This window comes from Ornithodoros turicata, chromosome 3 (assembly GCF_037126465.1).
Source record: "Ornithodoros turicata isolate Travis chromosome 3, ASM3712646v1, whole genome shotgun sequence".
NCBI classification, from domain to species: Eukaryota; Metazoa; Arthropoda; class Arachnida; order Ixodida; family Argasidae; genus Ornithodoros; species Ornithodoros turicata.
In genome coordinates, this window is record NC_088203.1 from 11,654,787 (window position 1) to 11,681,225 (window position 26,439).

General features: G+C 46.0%; 1 protein-coding gene across 1 annotated transcript in view; it reads left to right on the plus strand.

The window, feature by feature from the left end:
- The first annotated feature begins 224 nt into the window (after positions 1 to 224).
- LOC135388087 (uncharacterized) overlaps positions 225 to 26,439 on the plus strand; it is a 333,326-nt gene continuing 307,111 nt past the window's right edge. Inside the window, exon 1 of the mRNA XM_064617399.1 lies at positions 225 to 1,331. Coding sequence (XP_064473469.1) covers positions 1,122 to 1,331 — 210 coding nt within the window. The 5' untranslated portion in view covers positions 225 to 1,121. The remainder of the gene's footprint in view (positions 1,332 to 26,439) is intronic.

Sequence of the window (26,439 nt, forward strand, 5' to 3'; positions counted from 1 at the left end):
CAGCCACAACTCAAGGAGCCGAACCCAAAAAAGAGGCCGTGGTTTTCGTGCCTGTCCCTTATATAGCCCTTTTACGCCCCCTACTTCTGGGACGCGTGACCCCATTCCGCTTATCTGGTGTTTTACACACGTGCCGCTCAGTGACGCCCACAATCCTTCGCACCAGCACGGGATTACAACAGTCACATCCAGTCGTTCATACAATCGTCGTGTAGTTGCACCATTTGCGCCCTCTCCCCACCCCCACGTCGCCGAACTACCCCGAGATTCTGATTAGCATTTTGTAACTGCAGTGTCCGACACAAATCCCGTCGTGTAGCGAGAGAGACCAGCCGAGGTAGTGGCCGAGGGCAACACGGCCACGAATCTCACGACCAGCATTTCTTCCCCTGAGGCAAATTACGAAGCCGCTCCGTTACGTCACCGTCGTCGGAGTTTCCCTCGCCCGGCAGCAAACATTAGAGGCACGCACTCGGCCCACTCTGCCTACTATCAGTCTTCTTTTCCCCGTGTGCGCGTGGAAGTCTGGTCCGACTCACGCTCTCCGGCCCTGTCTCCAAAGGAACCGCTCAAAGCGTACCAGGAGTTTGGAAACGACAAGAGCGTCCCCCTTGGATAGTTGCCTATACTGACGAGATCATGTTACGGGAGGATCTTGCTCCGCGATAGTCGAGAAATCCGCGCGCGAGTCGTGATTGGCATTCGCACGTGGGTGTGTTGTTGTCGTACGTCAGGTACATCAGCCGGTGCGCGCGCGCGCGCGTGTGCGGTTTTGACGAAGTGTTGAGTGATAGTGTTGTGATTTTGGTGACCCGATGTGTGTGCATGAATTATGTGATAGCTGTCCCGTGTGTTTAACTCCGTTACTGTTCTGGTTCTAATTCCCTTGTGCTCAACGGCTCGTTCGAGCAGTGTTACCATCTGCTCCTGGAACCCCGGGGAGCATCTCTACAAGTGTCGAGTCTATGGGCAAGACTGGTGCCCTTCTTGGAGCACAATGAGATTCATCTAAGAGGACAGACACTGTGAATGCGCGATGCTCTGCGACGTGGCCCGTGGATGGATGTGAATGCTGTTAAGTGTCTGGAGGATATGCTCGAAGAAGTGTGAGTGCGGTGGTCATGTCCAGCTGGGATGTATCCGGGTCGTACGACGTGCAAGGCAAGACTTCCCCGACGAAACATCGAAAGCGGCGTCCCAGCCTGTTGTCCGGATGTCGGAACGCTCCGCGAAGTCGGAGACACACCACGTCCATCGCACAGTTGTACCGTCCTGTGCCCTGGAGGACGGTACAGGTGGGCGTGCGAGGACCCAGGGGACTTTATGAAACGGTGAGTTGTCGTCTACTTAAAAGTGCGGCGTGCCAGATTCTAGTGTCACAATTTTACTGTTTGGGGAAGGAGATCGTTCTTTTCGTGTTGCCGAGTTTATCTAAGCACAATTCTACGAGTCTCTTCAGCGATTCCTTCAGGGCACGTATCAGGGGGCGTCTACTAGGTTTACTCACGTATCGATGCTGTCCCTTGAAGTGCCACAAGGGTTCCTTCACCGGGCTTACATGCGCATAAACCAAATAGTTGCTTGCATTATATCACTTCCATTGCTGCGATTAAATCATTAGACTCTTCAGCTTATCAACGACAAAAGGAAGAAATTATGAGAATTAGAAAACAAGCACTTCGATCGTATTCGTTAGGGCATATACAGTCGAGCGGATAGATCACAAAGAACACGCCAAACGAAACATAATGTGGCACGTCTAAAACAACACCTGTTTGAGGCTCTACTCAGCACGCTCAGTTCGAGGTAACCCCAAAGGGCACAACAAGGTGCTCCGGAAGTATAATTGCTCTCATTTACGTTCGTTATCACTGGCAAAGACAATGAGTGGTGTATAGATATCTCGTCATGGTACAGCAGAGCGCGAGAGCCTTATCTGCTTTACCGTCGTGATTTGATTCAACATAGACGAGTTGAAACAGCATCAAAAGATGTTTGAAAATGCAAAGTTTGAACGGTTCGCTCTGGTTTCGTCTTTCTTTACGGGGGAATAAGTGTCTTTAGACGTTTTCGATGAAACCGAAGCTCCGAAATCTAAAGTGTTGCCGGATGAGGTCCTGTTATCGGTTCCTAATCGTCTCCATGGTTGATGGATCAAAAATAGATAGCGTTAAATTCCAACGAAGGACGGATCTGCAATGCATAGCGTTTAGTTTCAAGGGCGCATAGAACCAAATTCAGTATGACTAATTCACCTTACGCGTACCTTGGCAATCATGCATAGAGTGATATGATACGCTGGCAGATTACCGAATGCTGTATTGTGCGACAGACCAAGCACGTTGAGCTATACGTGACAGCAGTAATTTTTCTTCTCCGTTTCTCTCATACGTCAGGTTCATATAGTCCAGTTTTAACCACTTCCTGCCATAAAGACACACAGAAAACCTTGTTCAGAAAGAACTGACACCCTTTCTTTCTCTGACATATCTATATTTCAAAGCACATTTTGGTGAGGACCTTCGCAGTCCACTTTGCGTGCCACACTTCCGAATCCGGATCGGTGGCAGAGACCGGATTCAGATGAAGCATTTATCCTTACCTATTGACCTCGGAAGGAACCTTTGCCGGTCCCTCTTTTCGAGGAAGCACTTCCCGTAGACGGGTGGTCTCTCCGCGCGTGCTACTGATACACTTATAGCAAGATCAAACATTATGCGCTCGCCCTGCAGGGTGACGCGGGCTTGTCGTCAGCTGCACGGCGAGTGCCGAAGGGCTTTTAGCCGGCACCTATTCCATATACACGACAGAGCTCGTGGATAGCAGATCAGTGCGTTAATATTTTTCGAATACTCAAGCGAGTAATTGCAGTCGATTAGGTACTCGATTCGAATGTGAGTGGAATCGAATCGAAGATTCGAATCTCAGTTCTCAGTGGAATACGGTATTTTATACTGTCATATCTCGTTTATCCGGACGCCTCGGAACCCACCGCGTATCGTCCGGATAACGAATTTTCGGATAAGCGAAGGTAGTGCTGAGAGACAGACAACAAGAAAAGGGGGAAGGAAATGTCATCTGGTATCAGAAGTTATTTTAGAATTGATTCTTGAAATTTCGAAATTTTTAGATCAATTTTTTGTTCCCGCAAACCGTCCTTGGCGGTGGACTTTCCGACGTCAGCGCCCAGCGCTTCTTTAGCACATGCTTGAAGGCTAGGCTACCTTCCTAGAAGGCTACCTTCACATGATTTGGATAGCCGAATCTCGCATATGAGCATTTTGTGCCCAGTAGAAGTCGGGTATAGCTCTTGCGCTTCTCGGGAGTCGAGTCATCACTACTGTCTGTCCACACCATGTCTCCAGTGTGGCTGACCTCTGACCAAAAATGAGTTGAACAGTATATGGAGGTGACGTTCCCCCGGGGACAGGGCCAACGCCAGCGAAGAGCTACAGACGGTGGTCGTTGACACGTTTCCGTACAGGCCAATCAGAACGACACTGGTTGTGGAACATCCAATAACTCACGTCTGGATACGGATAGCGGATTCGGGATAAAAAATATTGTTAGCAAATTCTTTCCCGATCACGCAGAACAAATCTTCCGGTCAAGTGAGCTCCGGATATAAGTCCCAAACGTTGCCACACCAGCACTGGACAGCTGTTTTCGAAACAGCTGTCCAGTGCTTGTGTGGCGACGTTTAGGACTTATAAACACATGTTCAACGTGCAGCCAAAGAGCTTCTGGTACTTATCTTCCCTGAGCTCCGGATAAATGAGACACGACTGTGTCCGAATTTAAGACCAAAGGAACGTCTTTTCCGAATCGAATACATATTCAAATGGTTCTGGACCTGTTCACGTAGGCTTGAAAACGCACACAATACGTGTAGCACAAAGTGGGCTGCTTCTTCCAGCGAATAACCGCATGCACCCATTTTATTTGTGCTGTATATCCGTATGTGCGCTGTTTTTTTATCCGGTTCGGTTATGTAGCTATTTGCTTCATATCTGTATCGTGTCCGTTCCGTATAACCAAAAGCTGTTCTGAGAGCAGCTTTGCCGCGGTCTTCTAACCTGTGGTTTTAACTGATATTACTGCGTGATTGTAACTCGACACTCACAATATCACGCTCTCTTTTCGATTACTGTAATTTGAAGCTCTTTCTTTAAAAACTCGTGTTAGCACTGCGAAGCAACTGTGGCCGTATGAGGGTTGTACACGTCGGGGTCAAACGGAAGCAGTGTTGCGCCTTGGGCCGACTTCAGGGTGAGCTATGTCGCTTCCAGTGTAGAAACTCTATTGCAAAACACGGGGAAATCCTCAACCGGGCACAACCACTGGTGAGCTTCGAACATGCCAATCGCTCCCAACCTCATATTACTAACGTTTTAATTGTCTCATTACTTTAGGTAGTTTGGGTAACCTGTCTGAAGGTGTAATTAACACCCACCTGTAGTCGTTGTGACGTCTATGATGTGCACCCTTCAGGTTTACAGAGCTTTCGTACCTTGTTTCTCTCTTGTGCATTCATATAGGTTTCTTTCATTCCGTTATTATTCGTTGGTTGGTCGGATAAAAATTTCGAGTAATGCATCTTAGAGGAAAACTTAGTATGACGTGGTATTGTGGCACGACGTACGGTGAAGAGGTTGTATGGTGCAGTTAATCGTCTTGAAGAAATATTCGCTGGACAACACGACATGGTTATATTGCAGTCACCGACCGTTTTCTTGACGTGCACGCTGACCGTCGGAGACAGCCATACAAAATCGCACGTGAACAGCGGGCTCCCATATTGAGTTGCTCTGCGCCGCTGCAGAGCTCACTGTCGCCAAGAAAAAATAAGGATAAAAACAAAAAGTGCAACTTGAGGCTTGCAGAATGAAACTCCTGTAGGAGCATCGGGTTTGTTGCTCTTTCGTCCTTTCAGCCGCGGCTTCGTCCTTGGAGTAGTTGGAGGTGGGCGAACCGATTACCCGACCAGCCAGCGGCGTTTACATGGTCGGTCTGAAGCCATCTGAGTGACACGCCCTCTCAAGGACGCACCTGTCTAAGCGATAGACTTATAATCAAGTAAACTGGCTTCATTGGTCGGGGGAACCCCGCGACGGTACAATCACGCCGTCGTTCCGTTGTTATAGGCCTATAGGGCAGGTATACAACTTTCGGCAAGGAGGACCCCGATGGCGACTATGTATGTTGCAAGACGGCGTTGATACTGGACAGGAGCGGCAGACGACAACTCTAAAAGACAAGCCACGTGCTCCAATGCACCAGACAGACACACACACACAAATAGAGATACTATGATGAGATGGGGCTGATGCCGGCCAGCAGGCTGGGCGCTGCCCCAGTGCCACTTGTACGTGATGAGAGATGATGATGTATATGATAAGGGGTCCGGTAATTAAAGCAGGGTGGAGAGGCCTGTTGATGACAAGAAGTCCCAGAGGTGACGCAGACCTTGGCGTGTATGAGCTGGACTGGACCATGGGCCCAGCACCTTGCCTATGGTAAAGGGGCGATGATCGATCGCATGGTAGACCTACATGTGTTCACATTTTATTTCTGATACAAGGTTTGCTTTTCGATATGTCTCTTGGTCATCTTGAGTTGCGTTCGTATTGTTCCTTCTTATGGGTTTCTGCCGTCTTCTACTTTCTCATCTTATTCTTTATTTTTGATTTCGTGTTAGCGCCGCGAAGCAACTGTGGCTATGAGCGACGTACAGATGTGGACAGATGGAGAGAGGACAGCAGGAAGGAGAGGGGGACAGGCGTACCTTTCTCTTCTGTTGGCGTATCCTGGAGTAACCTGTCCCAACACACATCTCCATATTTTCTTTTTTTTCAATCAATCAATCAATGAATGAATCAATCTGGAACGAATCGAGAATGTCCTTTGTACCCTTCTGTAGACCATGGTAACGTACAGCACCGACAAGAAGCAGGGTTTGTAAAATGAATAGATGAGAGCACCGACAACAACATGTAAATAGGTTGTGACGTTTTCGGGTTAAATGCCGTTCTCAGATCCGGGGGGGTAAAAATCGGGCGCTATTTTTAAATCTGTACTTCGGGGAGAAATCGGGCGATAATTGTGCCCTAGGATGTTATTGGGTGTTTTTGTTTCTCCCTCTTGTCTATTAAGTCCTTCCCTAAACTCTCTTTTTTGTTTTTTCTTTTGCGGGATCGTGACCTTCCAGCGGTAATCTCCGAAGATATAGAGAGTGTTGACACACATGGGGGGAGGGGGGGGGGGGTGTATTGCTGGGAACGTAAGTGACCAATTCTTGCATGTGTTACACGTGATAACCTTTGTTCGTCTTCAGTGAAAGCGTCACCTGAGGATTTCATAGTGACTGGAATTCGGGGAGAAATCGGGTTTAACCCGAATTGGTCAGAGGTCAATTCGGGAGGGGAATAACCGGGCGGAATCGGGTTTAACCCGAAAAAGTCACTCCCTACATGTAAATGGCATGACATCGAAAAGAAATGTTCAGAGCATCTTTAGGAGTTCCAAAGTTTCAGCAAAAAGAAAATCTTACTTCCATATGAATGGGCACAATATGGATAGAACATGTGGGCTGACTGGTGCACGAACCCGTAATCAAGATATCAACGCGGCACAAAGAGAAAAGAAAAGCTGCGTGACACGTATACCATCCTTGTTATACCTACAGGTTCATTACACCAGCTCGCTTGCCCTCTTGCTTCTTTGCTTCTTTGCTCCACGTACCATCCGTCATCACCCTCCCTGTCACAAAAATCACGCATTCAACCTCGTTGTATTAGTTCCGAAGTGAACTGTCCAAATACATTTTTCCCCGGGGGTCAACGCTTGTAGTCCCCGGTGTGTATATGGAATGGCACGTGTTGCCCTTCGATAACGTCACGGTCACGAAGTTCCCGCGCCATGAATATCAAACAGCAATCCTCAGACAGGACAAAGGGATTTGTTGGTATTCTACGATAGAACGTGGAACTTAAATTACGAGACGCAGTGTCCGCGGCTTTGCGATTACCTCCACGCTTCTTGCTTACACGCCTTATCATTTAGGGAACAGTAGTACAGGCCCAGAGACATGCGTGTTTCCTTGTGCATCGGAAGGGGACCGCCCAAGATGACACGCGGCCTCTGTGTCGTAAACTTGTCGTGTGTGTTTTTTGCCTGTAATTACCGATCTCAATCGACCTCAAACAAAACAAAACGAAAACGTTCCTTGCCAAAGCCGTCAATGGCTAGTGTGCACAGTTGCCAAAGACCAGGTGGAATGTCGATGACTGACAAGAGTTGCGCTTCGGGCAAATTGGCAGGCACGCATAAAAGCCACTCAAGAAAGTCTATAAGTATTTGCATATATACCGTTTTTGAGGAAGCAACGATGCTGAAGGACAAGCAAAGGGGTCTCGTGATGAGTATTTTTTCCCCCCTTGGCATTAGTGGCGTTACGGTTTGACGTGGGTTATTTCAAATACAACTGTGAGTTACGCCTAGCGGTATACAGCTGGTCATTTGGAGTTAACAGGTGTCCTTCGGAGGAACAAACAGCACTGTCATTGGAATGTGCAAGCTTTCGCCTTATCATTGAACATGGCTTTGCTAGCATCGTCGAAGGTCGTGTGTGCATGGGCACCAGGACAAGATGAAGAGAAGGGTCAAGAAGGAGGAAGGACAGTGTATCCAACTTTGTTTCCCTGAGACGTCGTCAGGGAAAATGTTTTGACATATACTGGCGTTAAAAGAATGCAATACATGAATTTTAACATCCTGGTGCACGCGTCAAACGCTCAGAAGGACTCGTGATTGAACCAGAGTCTCTACTAAAACAATTATAACAAAACGGAGTTATTGCTTTACACCTAAGGTATTTAACACAACCAATAATTTTGTCGGAATCTTCGAAAGTTATTATCGATTATAAAGGCACTGGCTAGATAGTATGTATGGTGACCTGGCTTGGACTTAGCGATAGATCAGGTCGTCAGGTGTTGTGATGTTTGTCAAATGGCTTCGAACAGCACACAACTTGCGCCAGTGCTCCGATGGCTCGCATCCACGAGACTTTTTGAGCGACTCCACCAGACCTCAACAGCACATGTTGTTATCGGTTGCAACAGTTATGAAGCGTCGAACTCTAAGCTCGGATAGCAAATACAAATTTCTTGCAGACCGTCTGGCCAAAGTTGTCAAGCGGCTGGTATACACTGTCGTTGTCCTTTAGTCGTTGAGGTATACATTTTGATCCGAAGCGTTTCAGTCCTGTCGTCGTTCCTCTACCATTGATCCCAAAATGTGTTTGTTAAGAAGTCTACGAAACGCCGGCTTCGTGAACGTGGGTGTCGCGTAACCCCCAAGTGCTGAAACAAAGGAGAGCCACCCCAGGTGCATTGGGCTTCGAAGGAGGCGTCTGTCCGCCTCCAATTTTCGCAGAGGTGAAGGACGCCTTTATGAACTCCCACGGCGGCTTCCCCTTAAAAACACGTCCCTCCTCTGCGTCGGTCGGCCACCAAACGAGCTGTCAGTGTGTCGACCCGGCTGGCTAGACTCCCACGACATTACCTCGGCTAAACCCTTGGACGTCTCGGGGGCTCCTGTTATGAGAAACCACGAAGTGACATTTTAATAATTTACAGAGATGTTGACGACAAGGGCTGCTGGGCAGAGCAAACTATGAGCAATATGTGTAATGGATTTTCAATTCAATCAAGTTCCATTTTTATGCCAACGGAATTGACGGACAGTTGGCTTACAACAGGGCGTCTGGATATCAACCCGGCAAGACGTGAACAGTATGTCTGGGCCAGTACGCTCTTTATTTATTTATTTTTTTTTGTCTATGACGATATCTACGAAGCTGTGATCAAACTGAAAATATTCTCTGAATATCAAGGAACTAAATATGACTAGATTTCTTTCAGACTCAGGAGCTGCCGAAGGAAAGAATGGTTTTTCTGTATCCTGCTTAGTCAGTTCCATTAGCTCATAACAAACTTTAACCTGTTTTGCATCGGCTTATCCCACAAGACCCCAGCCCGGAGGATGTCTTCCGCCGGTTTTTCGAAAACCTTCTCTCGGGAAGTATCTTAGCCTTTTGATGTTCCTGACAGCAACTTGCCCGACAATCGCTAACAACTTCCCACTTCCAAGATCCACGACCCTCCTCTCTACAGTGCTTTATGGATGGTTTTCTACCTCCTTCCTCGAGGCAAATAACCGCGAACCTCGTCTACAAGACACCGCACACTTGGGTCCCTCCAAGTTTGATTCCAGTCCTGGTACTCAACACCCATTTAGACATCTGCACCTCACGAACCCTTTTTTTCGAACTCATTCAAAAGAACTGATAAGGACCTCTGGCAGAGAACTGGATTCGGAGTTGCACCGGTCAAGTGCGAGACGCTCACGAACGTAATACTGTAGTCGTGTGACCTTGGCCCGAGAGCGGTACAGTTCAGCAAAGAAGGCAACAGGTTTACGTGTACGGCGGTAACACGATTCACGCCGTATCAGTTACAAGTGCTCAGTTTCCTCGAATGACACAGAAGGAAAGCAGGGCAAGTGTCGGCTCTCCCCGACGGAAGAGACCGTGTAACAAGTACACGTGCGTCAACCCACACCCCAAGCAGCACAATGTACTGAAAGTCGAGTGCAATAGGGGTGGACGGGTAGGTGGAAGACCTTGAACAGACTCGTGATACTCAAGAACATTGATAAGACACATACCGTCCACCCCTATTGCACTCGACTTTCAGTACATTTTGCTGCTTGGGACGATGTTTTCCTCTGGTGCCTCCAGTCAAGTGATCTCATTGGGCGGCTGAATTCCTAAGCGCGAAAGGATTGTTTTCGAACTTCCTGCCGTGACGGGCCATATCAACGAGGGGGAGTTCGGTTCTGCCAAGTTTCAAGCATGAATCATGTGTCGATCGTGTTTCCGAGGAAAGTTAGTCAGGAAAATCCGTTTATAGACGGCTACGTGCATGTACGGTCACGCAAAGGGTGCAAGGAACCTGACAGCATTCTGCTGACAATTTAAGAAAGACAAAGAATGTCCAGAGGAGCAATGCTCCGTTCTCGCTGTTGTGTCGAAAGACACGCAATTAACTTACACAGACGTTTGAGAGAGACAGTTGTTATGAGAAAATTTATTACGTACGTAATAGCACACAACTTGTACAGCTTGGGACAAACGTTCACGGAACACAGTGGTGTGGCATTTATCCATTGGGGCGTCATCCTAGCAGCAAACAGCAGCGGACACACACAGTGAGAGACGGATGCATAGGCGGTTACCCGTTTCTTATTCAACATCTTCCTGCTATCTGGAGGAGAGCCGCTCGGATGAAGGTATACGGCAGTGACGTGTTCCGTATACCTTTGTCCAAAGCTGTACACAACACAAACTACTTCTTCTTTTCTTTTCATTAAACTGATGGCGCAGGGAACTTTGGAGACTCGAATGACTATACATACAACGCATGAAAAAACACAGGCGCTGTACGGGATAAACTATGTACACTATATACATAGAATAGTCATTGATCCCTTAACATAGATCCCCTAACGAGCTGGACTCTCGACCCCCCTCTCTCTCTCACACAAAATTGCTTGGTCCCTGGTCACGTCCAGCCCACCAACGCTCTGCCCTCAAAGCTCTCTTCACCTTTCTGGACACCATAGGGCATGGATCCTTACTGTAAAGGAGCTCATTATTTCATTCCCTTAATCCCCACCAGCAATGGGGTAGAGTATCGTCCCTGGCGATGAAACTCGCCATTCATCATTTCGCAATAAAGTTGTTGTTGTTGCTGTTGTTGAATAGTCATTGGTCAATATACGGCCCGGGATATAGGCTATACCACATGCCTGAAAGTATAAAGAAGGAAAATAATTACACGAGGTACATTATGAACAATCAAGACGGTGCGCCCACGATTGATACACGGCGACCTACGACCAGTGCGACCTACGTTTCCATTTTTTCTATTTCTATTCTATTTCTATTCTATTCTGATAGACGGCCGTCCTGTGCACAAACTGCGGGGTATGCGTCCCATATCTTATAGAACCGATAACGCACGAGAGCGAGTAGTTCGTGCCGCATGACGTTCATCACATTCACTCGCAAGCGTCGCAGCAACAAGAACAACGGTGTGCGACTTCGACGTTGTGCCACGACCTCACAGCGCACTATCCCCAATATGTCGGCGCCACAAGCAGTCACAAGAACACCAAGACTGTCAGGCGAAACGGCGACAGTCGAAGGACAAGAGCAAGCGACCTTTGTGTGACAGCGAGCAAGACCCCAAACGATCCTCGCCGTGTGACACTCGTAGAGCACGTGATTTTTCGTCTCGGCATGGCCGCAATAGAGACAACTGTTTGTCGACACAGGGTTCCACAAGGAAAGATGGTCGCGTGCGGGCACGATATCCCATGCAAAACACCACATCACATCACGCAGAGGTGTAGGGGGCCGTGCGGGCCGACCAGCACCGTCCACGACATGTTTCGTGGACGTCGCCTGTTATTGGGCCCATATGGTTCTGCTTTGGACTCCGCCATGGGCGCATGCTTCCGACTACACGCTCGGTGAAGAAGTCAGTGAATGACTTGGTAGAAGAGAGGACACCTTGCGGTGATAGGATTTGACAGCGGCATGAAACTGTGGCGCTGATGCATCCGATGGATCCACTGGGTCATTGAAGAGCGCGACGAGATATTTTGCGAGGTGGCCGCAGTATACAGCAACGAAACTTGGGTTGGCAAAACCACGAATGCGAACGTTGGTGTCAATATTCCACAACAGCGTGTGGTTTGCTAAGACGAACAGGACTGGGGAGAGTGGGAAGCCCTGCCGGACACCTGTGCCAGGTGTCCGGCAGGGACATTGAGCCAGGTACACCTGGCTACTGGAAGCTGACAAGCTGCTTCACGACAGCTGCTGCTGCTGCTGCTGACAAGCTGAATGCTGCTTCGCGAGCAATATTTCTTGAAACTCTGTCTTGTGCGTTCAATAAACTGATCCGTGTGGCTGACATGCTGCACGTGCCGCAGGTTAGGACTGCGTATAATTTCGACCACCTGGTGTTATCTCTGGGGACCCCCTGGGAGAGTCTCCGACGACAGACGCAGTTTCCGGCAATTTTTACATCCCTCGCATTGCTACTTTGCCACCGTCCTCGAGCTCTGCTGTTCTCGCATGCGACCGTACCGGCCTCTGTCCGATTCGGATTCACGAACTTGAGCTCTATATAGGCCGGCACGCTATCCATCGACGGTTCCTGCAAGTACCGAGGCCGGCACGTTTGATGTCCTTTACAAGTCCCTGTACCTTGCACTTTCGAATGACCCACATACTGAATAGACTTCGAACGACGTCGTCACAGAAGCACGCCTCTAGAGGACAACCAACAAACAGCCTGCGCAATTCGGCAGCTGACGCTATGCGTTACACAAGGTTTGTTGACAGAAGGTTTGTGCAAATCAGGCAACCGTTCCTCGGCATTTTTCCCATGTTGACTCGAGGGAAAGTTAAACGATCAGGCTCTCGAGAGAGCTCCCATCGTCAACAACCTTGAGCTGTGTGGCATCGAGGTCTTCTCTCGCGGGGCGACGCTAGACGCAGTACCACCCTGTCTGTACTCGACGTACTTTCACTTTTAAATGCGCATACATGTATATGTTTTCTCCAAAAGATGCGCTGGCAGTGTACGTGTTTTTATGCATGCATGTGAATCCGTTGGTGCCCAAGAATTCCTGGTACGCCCCAGAACCACGTAGACGTTTCGACAGTGTGGGAGGCCTATATGGAAGAGGGATCGATAATCCCATCCTCGGTGTTCCTTCGGTTCGGGATGTCCTTCTTTTTGTTTTGGTCGCTCACTTGCGCTGGTCGGTGTCGTAGTGAGTGACCGTTCAGATGAACACACACGTTGAAATGGCGATAAGGAATAAGACATCCTCATCGTCATCGTCATCAATGGGTCACTCACTGGTGCGGCGTACAGGAAAGAGCCACGATATATTTAGTCTTGAAGGAGAGACGACTTCGTTTATTGTGTGGACAGGAACCGGTGCAGCTTATAGGTTTCATTGTTGATCGATTATTCCTGCCAATACCATCCGTCTCACATCTTGCAATCATGTGACAGAAGGCTATATGCGTAGTGTTCTACATGGTGGCTACACATAGCAACGTAACTGTTAAGTGGCTGCCAGCCACAGGGGTGTATGCGACGTCCACCACGAGACATTGACAGGTTTCCAGATGTGCACATGGCTGCACAACGTTTCTGCTGTGTGCAACTGCCAGAAACGTAGCAGTTTTTGATTCCTCGATACGCAATGCCAAACTTTCTGATACAGTCCTTTACACTCTTTAGTTACTGTACTCACACTGTGAATATTGTGCCTTGGTGCGCTGACATTATCTGACCATGAGGGCTTCATGTCATACCAAGAGCAAGGATTATCAATCAATTATCCACCCATTAAGACAACGCCAATAATAATTATCGAACAGTCTCCCCATCAGGTCATCACTTCATATCACACGCTAACCAGCTTGCACTGGAGTAGTGAGCCACAAAATTAAGTGGCAAATCTTCTCACTCATCCTGAGTTCGTGTGTTTGTTATTGTTTCTCATACTCCTTTAGGATATCGAAATGGAATGGAAACTACGAAATACGCAAAGGCTATTCAAAAATATTACAAAGTTTTTGCAACATTAAAATTGGTTCCCCAACACCGTTGACACTGAACCCGAAGAGCACATTTTCACAATGTTGTGCCACGGCGGGGTATACTGTCTTCCATTATTGATATAGCGGTCACAAAAATTCCCAACGTCCACGATAGCTCGTTGTTGAAAGCATCCGTATATTGTGTCGCCATATAGTCATACATGTGGATACTTACGGCGGTAAAAAGCATGTCCACGAAACTGCACGGTTTCAAGACAGAGAGAAGGGGCAAACATACGAGCAGGGGGCAAAGTGTCCCCCCCCCTCCCCCCGGCTTCATCTGGGCGTGCTGGTCGGCGACCGTTAATATGCATATATGAGCACGTGTGGTGCAGCTTTGCGCACACCTTCAAGGTTAAACAGCACTGCTGCGGTTCAAGGCGAAGCGTGGGTTGCTATGAGACGATCACGACTGGAACTCCATCCTTTCTTTTGGTGAGTTTCACTGGTCGTTATAGTGAAGTAAAAGTTTACAGTGACTTAAATAACGCTCGTCGCATTTCATTGGTCGTTCCGTTCGCTTCTACACTGAACTCATACGCAAACACTAATATACATGCACTGCGCGGCACGAAAACTACCTCAATTTGTAACGCATATGTTTTTTTTAAAGCTGTGTTAGCGCCGCGAAGCAACTGTGGCCATGAGCGGCATACAGACGTGCACAGATGGAGGGAGGACAGCAGGAAGGAATGGGGGACAGAGGGGTTAATAGGCGTCCTGTGACGACTTCAGGGGGAACTCTGCCGGCATTCGTCTGGAAAGTCTCTGGAAAACCCAGGGAAAACCTCAGACAGCTCAGCTGGTGCCAGGATTCGAACCCGCGTCACCTCCCAGTCTTGGCGTGGAAAGCGATCATTCTAACCACTATGTCTGGACGGGAGTTGGTACAGGTCCCGACAAAAGTTTACGGAACACTAGAGTGGTGTATATAGTCATCTGGGCGACGCGGTTGCTGCAAACAGGAGCAGATAGACTTACAAACAGGTGACCGAGTACACTCTAAATAATTTTACACCTTAAAGGGTGTAAAAGAACATGTGCATGGCGCACACCTTTTAAGGCGTAACGGAACACCCTCAAGAAATCAAGGGTGTAATTGTATGGAAGGGTGTAATGTAACCTGCAAACCATGGAAGAGGCAGCTGGAAATTATTACAGCTTCACTGCGAAAATATAGTGTTTTTAGTTTTTACAGAAGGCACATGCTTGGTACTTTGGAGTGTCATTGTGGCTAGCTTGGCATCACTCTTCGATCACAGCCATGCAAAATATTCTTTAAAAAGCCAAGAATATACTTTTCTCACACTGAACTTGTAATACTTTCCAGGTATACTACTCAGCTCTACCCTGTGTGAAGCAAAAATATGACATTGCAGACACATGTTGCACAACACACACATGTTATAGGTGATTGATGTGGGTATATGTGGGCATCATACATATCAGACACAATCACAGGAAATGAATAGTTATGCTTTTATTAGGTTGACATTATGCCATGCCGCATACATATCCTATACGTAGGCATGAAGGTATTCAAACGTATCACTTAATACAGCTTTATCACATAGTAGTAATTTTATATTTTCCAGTCTTCTAACCTTGAGGGGTTAGATGACAGTGTACCAAATGTTGAGTAACTGTGCATTTGGTCTTTATATCACAACTTGTATACAAGCTTAAGTTCTGAGTACCACAAGCACTCCAACACTGCATAGGAACAGGAATACATTTAGCCTGTGTAATGGAGCCTGTCCCATCTCCATATGCACCCTCTGCTGCACCCTCATCACACCCTCCTGACAATGCCTCATAAAAGGGTGTAATTCACCATAGTTACACCCTCGAAAATTTCAAAAGTCAAGGTTCTAGGGTGTAAAATAGGTGTAATACATGAGAATACACCAATTTTACACCTTTAAAGGTGTGAAAATATTTAGAGTGTACGCGACGCACCTCTCAGTAAGTGTGTCCACTCCCGTTCGCCGCTAGGGTGTCGCTGAGATCAAGAAATACGTCGCTCTGGTGTTCCGTATACTTTTGTCGGGATCTGTACATATGTTTCAGGTGTGTATATAGGATACGGCTACGAAAATGTGTCACGGTGACAGGGCTTCATACTTCGAAGGAACTCCCATAGAAGGGTGTTTGTTCGGGTTTGCTGCGGTGCTGAAACAGCTCCAGCTGCGCACGCAATCAGCGTCCTATTGTGCATTTGACAAATCGACCACGACAAACTGTCAGATCGACGCAATCAAACTGCAGTTTGTTTTTTTCTTACATTGATGGGAATGGGTGATATTACTTAATTTTACGTATATCGTTTTCGTTGCAGCTTTCTTTCCGAAGATTTGTCTTAGTTGGGAGCCACTATGAGAGGTGTGTCTTGAGCAACACTCTAAGGCAAAAGAAAGAGAGTGATGTGATGTGATGTGAATATAAAGAAAAAAATGGGGATGTGAGTTTCGACGAAGTCAAACTGGCTACCCCAGTACACCCCAACACACGAAGAGAGTAATTGCAGTTCTTTGGGGGAGTAGATGCATTATTGCCACAACAGTTAGCCCCTTTCTGGACTAAATGCGCATGCGCATGGCGAGTCAGGGTCAGGGGGACTAGAATGGGGAGTAATTGCAATCCTGGGGAGTAGAAGCTGTATTAACTCCATAACTGACTCCTTTTTTTTTTTGTACAGCGTACTGACTGCTCTTCCGTAGCTCAGGGATCAATACTCGGGTGAAACTTACTACTATTACTTACTACTTACTACGCTCCTCCTCCTCGAAGGCATACTAATGGCATATATCACAGCAATAAGGGATAAAACTACAGCAAAAATTGAGTTACAGCAAAGTGCTTTAACTTTGCATTATCATCTCGTTATCAAGGATGATTTCTGGAAGATACCGAGCGCACCTTATTAGTCAATCAAGATGGGCGTGACTTCGAGTCCCGCCGCTGTCTGGCTTTTTCGACGTCTGCATTATTTCCATTACCACTCCACCTTGATTCAGCGGCTGGAGCAAGGGAAGTGAGCTATTGTGTCTCGTATATACTTGCAAACTGCCGAAAGGAAATGACCCAAGAACTCTGCCATGTACGCTTGTAACTTCTTTATTAACCAGAATGGGGCATAACCGAAACAAGGAGCTAATCGACGAAAATTGTCTCAAACTCTATACATCACCGCAACGTGTAGAAAGAATAACAAAGCCGAAACGGTCTGTTGTTTATTATATATAAGAAAACAGGATTTATGCGCCAGCGCGCAGTATTTATATTGTTCTCTAAAGAATTTCCGCAACCCACGGGTACAGGCGCAGCGCAGGAAATAATTAGCGCTCGAAAATATCTCGAACAGAGTCAGGAAATGAAAACTAGAACTTGCAAAACAAAGCGGACCCAAATAAGGTTTGGCCTTCCGCTCCGGGGCACACAATTGTACTCCTATTTTGTATTATAATACAAATATGTAATACGTGCCCGAAATCAGTACTGTAATACTATAATAAGTAACACTTCGATTCTGAGATGATGGTGGTGGTGATGTGGTGTTATACGTAATCCTAATAAGGGGGGGGGGTATATTTATTAGACCAAAGGGAAAAAAGGGGGAAAGGTCAGCCAAACGGGACGTCGACTTGCTATTCCGCAAAGAAAAAAGAAAAATAAATGAAAGAAGAATAAAATAAATACAAAATAAAATAAAATAATTACGAAATAAAGGATCAACTAACGAAGTTTGAATGAAGGATGACATAGATTACAGAAGATGACGACTTTAAAAGGAAAGGAAAGCTTCAGTGTATTACACAGGTAATATACAAGTATCAGACACTTGATCCTCAACCCGTGGGTTAGTCGGGAGACGAGTTCAATTTCTCCTCCTTTTTTCCTTACAAAAAAAAAAAAAAAAGAAAGAAACAAAGACCAGAAGCATACGGAATGCGTGTACTGTTGAAACAGGCATCGTCCAATCACTTTTTTATTTTATGCGAATAGTAGCAGGTATACCTTGTCAGCAAATGAACGTTTCATGGCCACTGAAGTCCTTGTAAGCTACCAAGTTACTCCCAAAAGTAGTTAACACACAGTAACTTGAGTAGATGCACTCACAGAAAAAAAAAAGTGCAAAAAGGTGGTAACTCCGCGAGTTACCACCTTATGCGTATACGTTACCTCCTTGCTCAAGACCACAAGGAGTGCAACTGCCCTCATTTACACCTTCATGCTACGTAGGGTGAAAAAATCTTGTGACTCTGTGCATTTAATGCAAATGTTGCGTCTTTCTTCACCCGTCCTGGGTCCGTAGTGTGTCCTCGTGCTGATCCCAAGATCGTGGGTTCAAACCCGACCGAGAACAGTGGGAACTTGGTGGAAGACAGAAGTCGCTAAGACCCGACGTCTTCCGCGAGGGACGTTATAGAAGTCTTCTATGCCGTGTGTCGAGCCCGATTTTTTTATATTAATATTAATAATAATAATAATAATAATAATAATAATAATAATAATAATAATAATAATAATAATAATAATAATAATATTATTATTATTATTATTATTATTATTATTATTACATCCTTCTATAGGTGGCGTAGTTACCTGCTGCATGTGGTAAATGTTACACCCTTGCATGGGGTGAACCTTTGCACCCATAACCAGGGGTGTAACTTTACAACCTTTTGGGCACAGCATATATGTAGCAAGCCAGTTACCCCCAAAAAGGTGTAACGACTCTATACCCTTTTTTCTGAGAGCGTGTATTTTGAGTTTGCGTACAAGTACTATAGAGATAAAAACACATTAACAGAACGAGTATTATTATGCATAACACAACTACCAAAAAGTGTTTAAAAATATTATTATAATATAAATTATGTTACTACTATTATTGCCCATCCCCCGCGTTCGCTCGGGGAGGGGGGGGTATCGTTTATTGAAAGAAAGAAAACAAAAAGAAAGAGAGGGCGGTTGTTGTTCACAGCTTTCGCTCGGAAGCATACATTTCTGATCCTCATAAACGCATCCTGCGTTGCACAGACGCTGAGTCAAAGTCAGTGGCGCCGGTCCACGCGTGACTTTCTCAGAACAACCCGTGGGCCGAGATGAGTTTCCTGACTTTGATGTAACCTCCGACTCGGAGCCCCGTAGTGATACCGACTTGGAGGTAGAGAGAGGGGGGAGGGGGGGATCTTATTTATGGTTGCTGCTAAATCTCGGTTATCGAGTCTCAGCGACGTACCATGTATGGTCATGTTTGTAACTCAAACGTCGCCATGCCAGTACTGGACAGCTGTTTCGGCCTTGTTGGGCCTCATCAACAGTACGCAGGCAGGCAACGTTGCCTGCCTGCGTACTGTTGATGAGGCCCAACAAGGCCGAAACAGCTGTCCAGTACTGGCATGGCGACGTTTGAGTTACAAACATATGCTATACGTGCAGCCAAAGAGCTCCGGCTATTTTTTTCATTTCATGTATGGTCATGTCGCGATCCCATATATGGAAAGGCGCAGTCGCATTTGTAGAGTTTATGCTGAGAAACTTGCAGCTGACGAATTCGTTAAAAATGTTGCACAACGTCATGATGCACTATACCTTTCGCTGCCCGATTCAGATTTGGAATATACAATGTAAGAGAAAACGAGTAAATTTGGGGGAAGCTTCAGCTTCTCGTGCCGTGGATTACTTTTATCCATTGTAGTTTCCGTGACCTTTAAATTTACTCCAATTGCACTTACTGCACTGCAAATAATCACTAAAGTTAGGAAGAAATTCCGCGTATTTAATCCCAAACAGGACTACCAGTTGTGGCAGGGAATTTATAGTTCCTCAAAGGACTAAAATGACGCATTGTTTCTTACAGTGTATAGCATGTTCAGTGGTTTCTTTCAGAACTTAACAGTTAATGTAAGAGATTATATGTAAAATATATTACACACAGTAAGAAAAGGAGTAAATTGGAAGTAATTTCAGCTTTTAGTCCCCCCATATAGCGATTAGTCCCCATTCTATAATCCCCGGATCAGAAAATTTACTTTTCCAGCAGTGCAAATATATCTCAAACTTCGCGTAAACTTTCGTGCGTTTAATCCCGAAAGGGATCACCAGTAGTGTCCAAGAGGTCTAAAAGTAGTAAAGCAAAGTAGTTGAGGCAAGCTAGCTGAGCCCGCTGAGTCCTGTCTTTCTTCTTTTCTTTTTTCTTAGAGTACAGAGATTCGTCGTGAGATTTTACTCTGCTTCATCAGTTATTCAAATAAAGTGATGTACGTTAATGCAGCCACGGTGACGCGTTGCAAATCTTATGATTATCGCAACAACGAAACACTATCGCATTATCCGACTATATACAACGAAAGCTGATCATATGAATATCACCCATGTAAAGTGGATGGCTGGGGCTATACAGCAGGCTTTGGTGTGTGTGTGTCGTTGACTGCAAAACTTGTATGCAGCATTTTTTCCCCTCAATGTGGTCGTGAATCTTTTCGTCGGCTCCGTTTAATTATATAGCCTTCGACACACCCGGCAAGCTCTCTAATTACACTGGTTTTTCGAGACGAAGCGCATAAATATTCTCATGGGAGAGAATGCAGTCTCACTTATTAAACAATGGTGCGTAATTGCAAAGTCCTTCTTTACTCACGGCTTTCACACGGGCGTCTCGTACAGGCCAAGAACTACCTATAGCTCCGTAGCTGACTTTTACTCTGTCAACACATTCGCCAATTTCACGACCTTCGTGAAGCTCTTATACGACTGTCTTTGTTTCACGGAGGTTTGGCGGTAGCGGCCATTCAACTGGTCACCGTTTGTGCTTTACGGGGTTACGAAGTAAAGATCTTCCCATACCGGTACATGCCGGTGTGAAGGAGGAACTGGAATATGACGCAAAGAATCAACGTTCTACGTACCACACGAGGACACTAGCGATTTGGGGTAGTTGGTACTTACTTACCAGTATAATCCTGTCCGCATAAACCATATGCATCCATATATGCTTTCATTGGCATATAACAGCACCTACTCCCACTTGGAAATTCCCATATGACTGTATATATCATTAAAGGCATATTTTGATATGGGCAAACCTGTACACAAATGGGATATTGTATGATATAGGATTCCATATAGATCTTCCCGCAGGATCCCATACAATATCATGGGATCTTAGGTAGATAAGATAGGTTTAACTGGGTTATGGTGTATTGGGATCTTGTATCATACGGGACCTTGTGTAAACTGGACCTAGCGAGACTCTGAATCGACGTGTCAGTGAGTGCACACAGCACAAGTAGTCAACATGTGAACCTATGTGGCATATGAGCCACTATACCAGCAATCAATGCCTGCTATACTGGCGTGTTAAATGAATAGTGGCTGTGTGTCCAGAATTGCCGCGATACACTTATGGCTCTGTGTTCCAGCCTCCTGAGTAGCCTCCGGCGTAGATTTTTGAAACATACAGTGGCTTTCAATGCGGATAGTGTCTCATTCTGCTATCTCGCTTTTGCCCAAAACCCCTTAATTAAAGAGTTAATAATAGGTAATCAGTCATCTTGTAGTTGCATACTTTCTGCGAGAGGATGTCCGCCTGACCGTAGAACCCAACTGCAAAACTGATTGATTGATTGATTGATTTTAAAAGAAAAAAATGGAGACATCTATGCCGTTCTCATAGCTTCTTATAAAAAATTCTACAACTGATCAAAATAAGCACACCGTGTAATATCCTATAGTATACCCCTTCATGGTGTAGGACCCCACAGCAGTACCATATACCATGTCAAGTATATACGAGATCTTATATACTATGCTCTTACGGGGAGATAATGCATATGAGATCACATACCAGTCCAATACCATGCCGTACGGGGTACATGCGATCCTATACCTATATCTTATGGTGTGATATTGGACATATGGGATCACACATCAGTTCTATACATATATAAATGTAATGAGGAAAAAAAGCCATTAAAGAAACAAGTAAATGACACTAGACGTGTTTGAAATTCAAAAATCAGATTAAGATGGCTTCTATGGCTGCACGCAGAGAAACAGATACTCATGGAACGATGCGACAGCAACAGAGGACACGTGTTTCGCCGTGTTTGCGGCTCATCAGCTCTGGGTAGCTGCGCATCGTTCGGAATTGGCAAACCAGGGGTCGCTCAGCGAACGATATACACTTGGGAGGGTGACTGAGCACTCCTCAATGTATAGGAATGTATAGGAGGATCTTACAGACCCCTTTTTCCAGCTGTCCTTGAAATACCCAACCTATCACGATCTGCTTAAAACAGTGCCTTCTCCTCGCCAACAAAGCTGGTTTGTCCCAAAATGTAGGAAAACACATGGAGAACAAAGGTTTCAAATTACACTCCTAATATTGTTGAATAGCATCGGTAATGATCCGTTGAAATCTTCAAGAAAATCCGTTAAAGAATACTTTTCTGTTTCATTCCTTCGATTATTGTTATTGTTATTTCATTGACTGGTTGAAGCGTGGATGATATTTGGTCCTATGTGATGTGAGTATCTTTGCTCTATGCTGCTGTTGATTTACGGCATTCTTTCTTTTTTATTTTTCCTTTTGTGACTGCTAGCTGCTGCTGCGTGTGTGGAGAGCGTCAGGTCACGCTACGTGAGTTTTTGTACCTGTCCCACTACTCAACGTGATTAAATATAAATAAATTAAATGTATTAAATAAATACTTGAATTGTTGATCAGGAAAACACAAACAAAGAGAAACACAAGACCATAACTGATAACGGTAGCCCTGTTAACGGTTTCCCAGCGTGATCTGCACTTTTTCTGTGGTTCGCTAATCAACCATTCAAGTAAGTACCACGCATGTTGCCGAACAAAAACAGCTGGTTCGAGCTCGAAGTTTGCTCAGCATCGTAACCTTTTACCTGAGGATTGTATTGACTTCAGCTCGAGACATTCAAAAGAGACGCTAATCATTGTTACGTTCATTAAAATTACTGCAAATACGTATCAGAGTGCCTTGTATCGGAGCATTTTCCCGGTGCACGTTAAAGAAACCCTGGTGGTCGAAAGTGTACACAGCGCAAACCTTTTGCACACGCAGTATGAAGATAGGCATAACGCCTTTTTGTGTCCAACTTGAAAGATTCTCCGCTGCGCCAAATGACGCCAGCTGGAAACGATGAAAAAATCCAATTTGCCACTGACGCGTAGCGGTTCATTACACACTTTTCGGACGTAAAGAACCTGCCGATTCGTATAAGACGTCTATTTCGGTGCAGCTGTCTTTCCCAATCACAAAAGATAACGACACCAAGTTCGACGCAAATGTCTTTTTTTTTTTCGTCTCTCGTGATGATCCCCCATCTGAGTTGCTGAGAGCCATCTTAGTAACCCACTTTCCGAGGGCCATTTTCAAAAGAGCCGACTTTCGGAACGAAGACGCGATCATTGCTCAGGCAAGCAGACACCGTTACCATGGACGCTTCTATCAATCTGTACTACGCGAGAAACGGACACGCATAAAAAAAAAAAAAAAAAAAAAGAGAGAAGGCGGCGAGAGTTCCGCTCCAGTGGTGTTGTTGGAATGCAGGCTTTTTGAGAAGCAAAAGCATCGTCCCCTTCGGCGTTTTCCCCGTTGTACGATGTGTGTTGGTCCGAGGCGTGGCGGCAGGGTTTCCGTCACGTTTCGACGGCCAGCTTCCGGGCACAGACGCCGCCGCATTGCCGTTTCTGGGTTACGTACACTTGAAAAAAAAAAATAAAAAAAAGAAGGAAACGTTACACACACACACATACACGGGAGGCTGTAAGGTACGCTGAAGCCTCCTGTTTGTTTGTTGTTTTTTTGGGAAAAAAAGGAGAAATTGAACTTGTCTCCCGCCGTGTTCTGGTACTCCTAACATAACTCCCCCACCCACAAAAAAAAAAAAGGAAAAAAGAAAGAAAGAAAGAAATCACCTCTTGATTGTGTACACACTTTATTCTTCACATTTAGCGTATATGTTTCTGCCATTCGCCCAGTGACTTATCCAGACACCTCCGTAACTTTTTCTCCCTGTGCACCTTCTACAGGAGGAGGCCTTGCTATTTCAGCATTATACACGTGTCGATATAATGACACATTATGCTGATATGTCGTAACTGTAATTACGACCCCACCTCCCCGGCATGCTTGCGATTCGTCTAGGAACGAACTCTATGCACTCCAACTATAAGTGGTCTCCTGAACTTGTATGACAATGCAGGGTCGTATGCTGAGTGCAGGCAAACTTACTGTGCAAGTGTGCTGCACTGTTTAAGTGTACAGCAGCTACGCGTTTTACACATCAAAGTTTTTCCCGGAAGAGTCGCTCCTAAGTACCGGGAACAGTAACGAACTCTTTCAATTCCTCAGTTCGGTTCATTTATTGGACTGCATTCGATTGTAAATGGGGAAAGGTTTCAAAGCGGTATAGCCTTATAGACCCTACCAATGTCTTTGCCTGGGTAAACTTTCCTTTCTTTTTTGTTAATACATATCCCCCCCCCCACACACACACACCAATATCGACAGTAGTGCAGAGGGCCGTCCGCAGCAGCTTCATAGAATCACGTGACCAAAATTTAACCGCCTATCACGTTTGTTTGGTAACACCTGGGATGCTTTCAGGTCTAGCCTTCTTAAGCACTTTGATTCTGCCGGCACTACTGTGTAGTTTGTAAATGTGTTGTTCGTTCTCCTTTTCTTCATCTTATTTTGATTTTCTGTTCTTCCTATTCTTTTGTGTGCCATTACCCAGACTCACGTCGTTCATGGGCACAAATAAATAAATACCTACCTACCTACCTACGTCCCTATAAAACAAGTGCATCTAAACGCTTTTCACCCAATGCTGTCGTGCATACTCTGTATGTATAACTAGTGCTGCATGCCAAAAATACACGCGGGGTTGCAGAGTTGACATCGGTATCATATAGCAAGCAGAGTCGTTTACTCAATCCCAGATATAGATATAGAAACAGTGGCAACACACTAGCTGCAGCAGGAACAATAGCGTTTTTTTTTTGTTTTTTGTTTTGAAAGGCGCGTACGTGTCATTCGATGTTTCAAGCTTCTATTTTTACAGGTTACAGCGCAGTTTCAAAATGATGACGCAGAATGGAGACAGGACGACACTTCGAGATACATGAAGTTCCTGGCAATACGTAGATGTGGGAACGTTTAAGAGCTGTTACCCTTAATGAATGTGAACATGCATGTGGACACGTACGGCTGTTGAATGCCGTGGTAATGCCTCCTTGCTTACAACACTTTGGCAATGTGTGTGCAACGTGTAGGGTATCGCGTACTGTATGCACGAAATGTTGTTCGTCAACACATAATAGAGTTACTCCGCGAGGAGCCCCTTACTTACTCCTGGCGACCCCAGGTGCCCCCTAAAGCTCCTCTAGCTTTAATGTGGGTGCACTACTTCCCACGAAATGTAGAGCTATTGTAGGCAATAGGAACAAGCGTAATGTAGTGTTGAATCTGCCGCTCCTATATAGAATGAACACGATTATAATATATCTAATGGAACCCACGGATGAGTTCAGTTGTCTATCTTTTCTAATCGGGTCTTCCGTGGCTGCGTTTTTCTAAACGACCAAGGACATCGTGAAGTTTTTCGAGACGTACGGTTACTGATTCAATGAGTGGCAAAGACGCGAGGAGGAAAGAATATCGTAAAGGAAAGCGGAACTAACATGTACAGTGTCCCCTGCAACCTCCGCATCTCCAACATGCCAGCATTTCCTGGAAACAAGTAACCAGGCATGATGCACGAATCTCACGCCCAGAGCACGCGACACGCCGAGGCTTTCGATATTCCGAAACCCGCCTGACCCACTCAGCCGCAGAAGTCAGCTGTGGTCAATCGCGAAGTATGCCACGACGACTTCCGAACGAAGAATTCCGAACGGCCCGCAGCGCAGCTCTTACGCACAGACGGTCTATCACGCTCTCTCAGCCGAAGAACGCGTTTCGTACGGCTACCTTTTTAGCCGCACCGCGGCGCACGATTTGCTCCCCCCCCCCCACACACACACACCTCAAAATGAATGCATCTTGATTTCGGTGTCACCAAAATGGCTACTCTGTGCGGGAAGTGTGTTCACGCTCATACAAGGGACGTTGTAAGAGGCCTTTTCTTTTTCCTTATTTTCTTTTTTTTCTGCAGCGTGATGTTGGCAACCAATAATTTGTAGGAGTGAGTCACGATAAATATTGAGACGTGTGCTTCGGTTTCGCAGAAAGTGATCATCTCGGGTCGTCTGGGTTTTACAGCTGGCACGCCGCACAGGTTGCAGCGGGCGAACGCATATCTATACGGTGTGCATGGTCGTGGCTTCGATTAGAGAGGTTTTGGGATATAGGGTCGACCGGATGGTCGCACGTTGAGATGGCGGTTTTTGAAGGTTAAAAGAGGAGAATGAAAGCAAACTAGAGAAAAAGCTGCACGAACTGGGCTTGGAGAAACGTGCTAAGCATCGATAACCCGGAAAGTTTACCGAGAAGTATAAGGTCGTGCGGAACTGCTGGATGATTATGTCCCTGCCCTTTGATTTAAGGTTCATGCTACGGTCGATGGTGCATTGGTGGTCTCAGCCCGCTAGGGCTACTGAATTCCGTACCGGAAGTTAATAAGCGGGCACCAGAGGTTCGTGAAAG